At 39.2% G+C, this 9,513-nt stretch overlaps 1 protein-coding gene across 1 annotated transcript in view; it reads right to left on the minus strand.

Moving 5' to 3' along the window:
• Positions 1–8,654, minus strand: part of LOC121630509 (leucine-rich repeat transmembrane neuronal protein 4) — a 117,767-nt gene extending 109,113 nt beyond the window's left edge. Inside the window, exon 1 of the mRNA XM_041970825.1 lies at positions 7,837–8,654. Within this exon, the coding sequence (XP_041826759.1) occupies positions 7,837–7,840 (4 nt within the window). The 5' untranslated portion in view covers positions 7,841–8,654. The remainder of the gene's footprint in view (positions 1–7,836) is intronic.
• Between the last annotated feature and the right edge of the window lie 859 nt (positions 8,655–9,513).

Here is a 9,513-nt window from a genome sequence, read left to right on the forward strand (position 1 = left end):
TCCAGCCATTTGATATAGCTGCTTATATCAATGCTATCAGGAAACAGGCAGGATACACCCGATAGGCCACCACTATGTACAATGAGTCTCCCAAGTTAAATCAGAATGAAGCAGAAGAAAATAAAAATCTGGACAATGTAACAGCTGATTTAGTAAAAATCTAGCAATCATATAGACTTATCATTTTAATCCTTACAAACTATTCAATCTGTCAATGAGAAATAGCAGCATTTTTATTTAGTTAGTTTTCTTATTTGACTATTTTAGATGCATAAGAGAAATGACAGTTTGATAAGTAATTTACAAAGAAGCTACTCAACAATGTAATGTCCTCCAATTTGTTTTTGTCTTAAATTAACTGGTATTGATAATAATTTTGTTGACTTCGTAGTTGTAAAACAAACCTCACATCCTCCAGAGTCCCCACACCAAATTATGTGGTGTTATCTGTTTGGATTGATTTCATTTGCAGTATGTTTGCAATGAATACATGCTGACAGTCGATGAAGCTTACTCCGTCATATCTGTATCCATATTTATAGTCAGTCTTTCCAAAAAGCAATCACTGCACCAAGCAGAAGCAGATAAGTCACAAAACTAAAATTTGTTCTGTACAGGAAAAAAAAAAAAAAAAAAATCAACATTCAGGAAACGATTAGTGGTGTCTACAATCCTGGAGGCGTTTCGATTTAGACTCCAGCCATTTCATGTTTAACCAAACCAGAGCAGAACAGATTAAATCTGAATCATCATACCTTCTTTCCACAGTTCTAAAAAAAACTAAAGAAAATGCGACACAGTAAGCCCGATGAAATTATACAACTCCTCTCTGCAACAGAAAACAACTACCTGATTGCCAGTTGTGTCCTCGATGATGTGCATAGTTTTGTTTTTCTAAATTCTTGGGGTCCATGAGTTAGGAGCATAAAATATTTTTTGGTTCCAGCAACTACATTTGAATTTCGTTGAAAATTGTTTTGTTAATCCCAAAAAGTAAACATATTTTTACATCCTAAAGAATCCTAGTAAACAGTCACAAGTCATTTGTCACTAGTCACAACAGCTACAGTGAACTGTTATAACTGTGGGCATGACACTTCTCCTTTGTTGCAGCGGGGATGAAGCAGCCTCTGACTGAACACACTGTGGTGACAGTATGGTGCATTGCCATACCATTTATTAATCAGTTTTTTTTTAGTTTCTACCAAATTGTTTACATTTAATTTCATATACCAGATCCCATGTACTTTGAATCCCACTTAGAATGAATGAATGAATGAATGAATGAATGAATGAATGGAAGGGCTCATTTACTTTAACAATGGGACTATGCCATTTGCTTGTGATAATAGTAATTAAGGTAAAGAGACAGAAAACACATGTCAAAGGCAGAACACTGACGAGACAGAAAAAATGGACATCTATGTAAAAACTGCTGATAAAAAGTGGTCACTAGCTTACTATGATATCACTCCTTGTTCTGAGGTGAGACTGAGTTGTTTCCATTAAAATGGTTCCCCTTTACAGAGCAACTAATGATCTGTCATTAAGATACATTGATTTCCCCTTGAGGAGGTTGCATGAGGGGATGCACTGCCTATGTGTGTTTCTCAAAGCAATATCATCAAGTATGGACTTTATTACCATTATCAGACTGAGATAAGATTAATACGTCTAGATAGAAGTGGCCCATGTTTTAATTAGCTTACAAAATGCGTAATGTGCTGGCAGGCACCCTGCTGAATCCACCCTCTCATTAAAATGAATGAACCATATGCATACGTGTTGCACAGACAACGAATGTTAAGATGGAAACTGCAGACTTTGGAGATACTTGTAGCACAGTTGAGGTACTTAACCATGACTTCAGGTTTGTAGAATTTCAACTATCTTTGCAGGATTTGTCAGTAGTAAGTGCTTGACATGAAGTAGCTGAGAGGCATCATACAGCATATGGCATTGAACATAGCCATTTCGCTTGTTGCAAAGCATCTGCTGATCCCATATGGGTATTGTATGTGTATTTGTCTGTGTCTAAGAGTGTGATGGAAAGAGAAACACTAAGTGTTTGCTTTCAGAGGAATCTTTCATCATTCCTTACAAATGGAGAAAACCATGGAACTGTGCAGATAATTTGTGCTGGCTATTGATTATTGCAACAGCTACATCAGTCATATTCTTCTTGAACCCCACAGATGTGTTCCTTTAAAACACACATTGCAGATGTGAGAAGAAAGCTGCAACATTTGTGAATGCAGCCATATTGCTGTTTACAATAAATAAAAAAAGAGAAAACAGGAGAGTAATGATGCAGAAGATTGCACTTGTAATCTTGCACTCTCAAGAAAAAAACACTTTACCAGAAAATAAAACGTGAAGGTTGTTAAGCATAAATATATTCTAAATTTGGTGTTTGATTTTTTATCCCAAGAGGATGCAAAAACGACTATCCTCTGCTTTTATTCCCCTTACATGAAATATGCTTGCATTATTAGGAGTGATTCTAGCATCTTTTACAGATTGAGGCTGCCTTACAAGACACTGCTCTCCCCCTTACTGACACTGCATGCTGTTTAATGAGACATCTATGTGCTAATGCCTCTGTAAGCCATCTCCTTTCCTACGTTTCCTCTAATCTTATTCACAAAGCTCACAAGTCACCCTCTGAGGTGTCACTCAAGGGGTTTGTGTCTCTATTACCTCTTACCTGATGTTCCTCTCATCATTGCTGTGCTTTTGCTTTCTCCATCACACTGAATTTTTCATGCCCTTGAACCCCGCAGCCATGAGGAGGTTTTTATAATGTGGAGTCTTTTTTTTGCTTTTTTATGTGTGGTCAAAACCATCTCTGGAGTCTATCTGTATCCTTTATTAACTTCCATCAAACTCTTCACCATCTTTCTTCCTTTCTTGCTTACTTATAAATCTGATTTGTTTATGATAAAAATCTATTTTAATTATTAGATATGAAAATATGTTATGTTAATCCTCTTCTTCTGTCACTGTTTTTGCATTTGTTTCTTTTCATCTGAGGCAGATGGAGTAAAAAACAAAGCTAAAGTTTAAATTTGTGTGTGATGCTTTGTTATGTAGCAGACAGCACTGCTGTCCTCAGCAGGAGAAGATAGCCATTTCTGCCTCTCAACCCTAACACATAGAGAGACTGAGTGCACTTTACTGCTGACCTAAAATAAAACCAAATGTAGCTTAATAACTTGGCAAATGGACTCACTAACTGGTGCACTTTGAGCACACACGAATGCCTCATTGCTGTTTGCTGCCTGTTATTGACAAAACTGCCACCAGCTTCAGTCTTGACTTCACAGAGGCTGGACAGCAGCCTAACACATAAGGAAGAATGTCCCTAAGTCAGCCTAAGCCAACTCATTAGTCTCCAATTATCGTTGTGATGATAGCAAAGCCTGCCAAGCTAAACCCATTTCAACAATGGTTGGAAAACATTGTGTCCTGTTGTTGTTTGTCTTATATTTCTTACTCTGGTTAGTCAGAACAGCACTGCAGGGATTATCATCATGAATACTGTGCTCAAATATGTATAAGTGTTACTGCTGTCAAAGTTAATGTGATAATAACACTGTTATATAACAATGCTACATCATTAATGTCACCTCACATTAAAGGTGTTAGAAAAGGTGGTGTTATTAATGAAAGTGACGGCCCACTATATCCCTGGTGGTGGTGGAAATGCACCACACTGGTGCTTCTCAAAGGAGAAAAAAATGAAGAAGACATGGAGGCTCTTGTTTTCCTTGAATTTACAGGTTTAGTTATCAGAGTAGGCTGCATGTTTTCTGCTGAAAAGTACATGTGCCAAGCGCACATCAAGAGCATTGGCCCCGGGTAATCTGTGACATGTAATGCTCAACTGTGCTTGGCAGAAAACAGCAATTAAACAGTTGTGCTGTTGTTACCTAGACTTGAAAGTACAGGGACCCAGAACAGCTTTTTTGTGAGTTAATTAGACCTTTGGTTTAAACTCAGTGGCTTACTGTTGTCTGTCTCACACCTCTTGCCCTGACTGTCAACAGTCAGTGAGCCATAAGTGCATAAACCAAGCTTTTATCTCCACTTCTGAAGCAATGGCAATTGTCTTACATGGAGACCTACACTAATATATGTATTTTCAGTCCAGTCCAAGTTCTTTTCCGTAGCACTTTAGCTTAATTTTTCTTTGTATTGGGTAATGCAGATGTTCACGTCTGGTGTTCATCTAGCAAGGTGCTGTTAAATTCTAGACCTCCACGGGCCACTATCCAGCAGGTTTTAGGTGTCGCCCTGCTTCAACACACCTGACTTACATTAAGTTAAAGCCCTGAAATGGATTTCCCTTATATTTACATAGCTCTTAACTCTGCAACGCTGCAATTCTCACTCCTGTCTCAACCCTTCAGTTTTGCAATTATGACTTATTGGCTTGTTCTATGTTATTTAATTGTCTGTCCCTTTGTAAACTTATCCAGTTAGCAGTGTCACAATGTTGTGAATTTTGAGCTGGTAATGTTTCCCATAGCTGTTATTTTTTTATGGGGCACCATTCACATGACATGATAAGAATTACATTAACATAAAAAATGCGCAAGCTCTAACCATGTTTGTTGTAACAAGTGCAACATTTTAGCCTTGTCAGCCATCATAGCTGTTTCATATTCTGTTAAGATGCAGGGTTTCCTAATCATCACAGTTTGCAAACCCTTTGCAGCCTACGCTACTTACAAAACACATTTCCCAGTAAAACCACAGCCATGTTTCAATGTAGCTGTAAACAGTATTTTAGGAAAGCTTGTGAAGTGTTGCCAAAGAGAAAGAAAATAATAAATGGATGCATCAAAGACAGCAAAAAAATCTTAGAGGTTGACAACCACAAACAGAACCAACAAGATAAACCAAAGCAAACAAAAAATTTTGAAAAATCTTCTAGTTTTTTTCATGGAAGCTGTGAAATTTGCAAGTTAAATGTTGCAAGATTAAAATGTTTTGTTATTGTTATTGAATTTTGCCTGCATCAATTTATTATGCAATACTTTATATGACCGGCACCACACCCATTTCAAAGGTACAAGCCTAAAGGATGAGATTTAACCAGAAACTGTATATTTGTACAACTAAAGAAACATAACATTGCTGAGCTCTTTCATTGATTGTTTTTTTCCAATTAATCAAAATTATCTTCAAAAGGGATTGGTATATTGTTAATAACTCATCTAAGTTGTCAATATGTACAGTTTAATTTGGTGTATGCACACAACATACTGTTTATATATTAGTTATGGCAAATTTGTGTTACTGGGAATTCTTTTTGTTATGATCCAGAGGTACTTTGAGTACAAGTAAACACTGGATTTTCTGCATTTGGCTTATTAAACACTCAATGGTAGCCTGTGTTTTTTTCTTCTGCATTCTTTCTCTCCTCTGCACCCATAGCTTAGATACCCCCAAAACACAAAGAAACAGTCCAAGCTAACTTAATGATTCCCAATGCTGTGACACAGAGTAGAAAAAAATGGGGGGAAATCCTATACGTTTAGTCTTTGTCTTTTTAGTAGGAAAAGCATAACATTTTCTGCAATTTGACCTTTTTAGAAACCATAAGATTTGTGTGAGGGATGGTCTGTTATTAAAAGGCTATTCACACCAAACATTAGTCCATATCCCATCCCATAGTTCAATGACAGAACTTAAATAAAGTGAACAAGAACAAAAATGTGGAGAATGGAAGCATCAGTGGTCTTATTCAGAACTCCAAAGCTCCTGAAATGTTGGTGTCCTGATTTTTGGTCACATGCCACAGCCAGAGAAGTTACAGATTTGTACATTAAGGAAATGTATAAAGCCAGCACTAGAATATATTACAAGCCACACTCCCTCACTGCAATCCTAAACTAAAGACAAACACTGCTGTCAACAGATGTCTTATCTAAAGTCCATCAAAATACATTGATTTTTCTTTACTTTCAAAATAGCCAAATGTACAATTTAAAAAAGCAAGAGATTGCCCTCAAAGAGTCTGATGACTTCCTCTGTGCACCTGCTTCACCTGACATTTGCAGCGTGCTGCATGTTGGATGCTCCAGGGCCTGCAGAAAGTCATCTGTTGCCATTACTGTGCTACCCGAAACCCATACTGACAAACCACCAAGATGTGGTATTTTTTAATGTCACTATAAGAAGCCAGTATTGCAATCTTTTTAATTCATATTTTTTAAACAACTATTCTTTTTTTTTCTTTTTTTTGCGTGTACATGCACAGAAGTGGTGTGAAATGTCATTTGGATTCCTGAACTCCTCTCAAAGCTCTGCAAACTGCAAATCCACCCCACTGTTCTATCTGAGGAGCTAGATCTCTAATGATATGGTCCATGAAACATAAATGCATTGCACGCTGTTAATGAAGAGGCTCCCAATCAGCTACACTTGTGAGGAAAAAACAGAGACAAGAACACCTTGTAATCATCAAATAATTGTGGGCAAAGGCAGGCCGCATGTGGTCAAAAGTTATGATTTTGCGCTAGTTTGTGCACCTGGGTTAAATAGAACGAATTCACTTGCAATCACACACACTGTACCTCACACACAGCTTCCCGACATGATGCTATGCAGTACATCGAAGGAATCTGGACTCCTACAGCTTGTGTTGTGTGGCTTTGCGTCGTGTTGTAGTTCATATTGATGTGGTGCAGTAACCTACAGTGGGTCGATAGATCATGCAGTCTCACAATTACTGGAACAGCACCACCACTGAACTTGGTCATACTGGTTGGTTAACCATGTAGTGGTTAAGCATGGTTTCGAAGACGAAGCCATGTAAAAAAGAAAGAAAAAAGGCATCAAGCACGCGGGAAAGATGGGTAGTTATACACAAAGTCAGCCGGGGTCATGAGCGATAGCTTATGAGTGACTGTGCGCAAGCGTGCGGGGAAAAGAATGGGGGGGGGGGGGTTGGTAAGTACTAATTAGAAGTGAAAACAAGATGGGGAAAACGTGCACGCACGCAGGCACAGAAATATGATCGCTTTACACGTTGGGAAGCACGCACGCACAAATTTCTATCGACACAGACGCATAGTTTCAAGCTTGATTTTTTTTATTTCTTTTTTTTGGGGGGGGGGGTTACCAGGTGCAAACCACGACGGTTTTATTCAATGAAAATCAGTCTGCAAAGCAAATCCTTCTCCACCGAAGAGTTCAGGCGTCAGGCTTTAAGACTGGGCTGCAAATAGACAGCTGGATTCGTGCGTACAGATAGGGCAAAAATAAAATGATTATGCGAAGGCACGCTTTATAAAGTTGACTGGCTTCCAGCATGTACCGTCATTTGCATTCCGGTCCTTATCAATCAGCACTGCCACTCCAAGTAGTCGAGAAAACAATGGAGAGTCCTCATTGAAACAAACAGGATTCTATGCTGTAGTTGAATTTTCTGTGCGGAATCTTTAATCTCACAATCTTATATAGCTATATAAAAAAAACAGAAATAATAACCATCTTAGTCTCTAAAAATGAAAAAAGAAAAAAATTAGAAAAGAAAAACGTGCTGCCTGAAACGGAAACGGAAAAAAAAGCACATTGCAGCTCTGCGACTAACAGCAGCACAGGGTTAAGCCACATTCCACAAGCTTCCCAAACCAGTTAATTAAAAACACCAAGATACTCAAAATATGCCAACACATTACACTGGAAAAGATTCATGTTTTTGAGGCAACCATTTTAACCATTTTGGCGATAAGACATTTTGTGGTGCATTCTGAGAAAAGGAGGGCAACTGGAATCTGTTTCGCAGCAACCTACTCCAATATAAAGCCTGAAACACAAACTTACCCATATCCGCTTATCTGTTAGCCCCAGCCTACAGGTTTTAATGGCTCCTGGTGCGCGACATCCGAGTCCGCATGATGCGCTCTCCACAGACAGGTATCGTCCTAATCCACTAGTCCGGACTCTCCGCGCAGCCGCCGACTCCAAAGCGCACCTGCCTTTTACTCTCCCGGACCTGGATCTGTTATCCGGTTTAGTTCTGCATCTATCTCCGTACAACTGAACCGGGGTGAATGTCATTTACTCCAAACTCCAGATTAAAGCAGTATAAATCCAGCTTCAGAACTCCCATTCCAAGCGCCTTGTGCAAAGGATCTTTCTATTTTTTTGTTCTTCAAGTAACTGCCAAAAAGAGCACTGCAGTAGGCGCAGACAATAACGAAGCCACATCCAAATAAGTCATGTCAGTCTTTCATGCGCAAAGAGATTCCGCGAGAATCCGAACGCAAAACTTCACAAAAGCAGCAGCTTGGTGCAAAAAAAAGGACCTTATTTTCAATAGAAGTCAAGCAGTCTTAAGATCCCTGTTACACCTTGTCCGTTATCTTTTCTTAAAGGATGCACAGTCCGATCTGCGCATGGCGCACAGAGGAAAGTAATAGCAGGTTATCCCCAAGTCGCTGTGAAACGCTGTCAACGAGTGTCAAGGGATAGTCATCCAAACATCCACCTTTTTTTTTTTTTTTTTTTTTTTTTTGCCCTAGCGCTCCTTTCGCTCTCGCTGCTGCTCGGTTTGAAATACAGCGTGACGCTGTTGTTAATCACGTCTGCATGTCAAAGCAACTTTGTCAGGCAGAATCGGAATGCCCTCTTCTGGTGAGACTACGATCCGGGAGCTTGTCCGAGGGTGTATGTGAGGTACACCCTCACGTAAGGTTTGAAGGAATGTTGCCTCAGACAAAAATGAATGACAGTCATAGTGAATCCTCATCCAGGTATTAGACAACCTAACTTTTATATAATCGCTGACTCTTTATTTGTGAGGAAAGAAATACATTAAATAAATTTTTATCACAGTTAAATAAAAAAAGCGACACATATCCTGTTTCTGGAGGATCAAAGAGGCTTAGCATTCTCTCTCTCTCTCTCTCTCTCTCTCTCTCTCTATTTCCCCACTTTTATGAGGTATATTTAGGATGTTAGAAGATATATTAGTGATTGCTTTTTCAAGTTAGCTACAGAGATGTTTGAAGAATTCATTTTCAATTTATTTATCTTACAAGGTTACAATTTCCCATGTGTGTTCAGCTTGCAGGTATAACCCCCCCCCCCCCCCATAAAGAAGCAGAGAACTGACCCACGATTAAGTGGCCGGAGCCACATCAAGAGATTAAGTGCACGCTGCTGGAGGACGCTGTCCATGGTGCTGAAAATGTACGTTCCACTGCAACTGGGGAAGCCTGAAACTATCTAGTGCTGTTTCAACCTTAATAAATTAAGACAAACACCCTAACTAGGAGCCATATACACCCCCCCCCCCCCCCCCCCCCCCCCCGCCCTCTGTGAGCCCAGCTGCCTTTTAAAGCTTGGGTGTATTTAGGAATGAAATGGGCAGCTAAATTTTTAATGTGACTTGCATGTGCTCTGGCTTACTAATCCATGCTGCCCCTTTCTTCAGATGTAGCTACAGATGGGTGACAAATTGAAGTATAAAAAGGATAAATCGGTAAGTGAAAGAGC

The sequence above is a fragment of the Melanotaenia boesemani genome, chromosome 19, assembly GCF_017639745.1.
Source record: "Melanotaenia boesemani isolate fMelBoe1 chromosome 19, fMelBoe1.pri, whole genome shotgun sequence".
NCBI lineage: Eukaryota > Metazoa > Chordata > Actinopteri > Atheriniformes > Melanotaeniidae > Melanotaenia > Melanotaenia boesemani.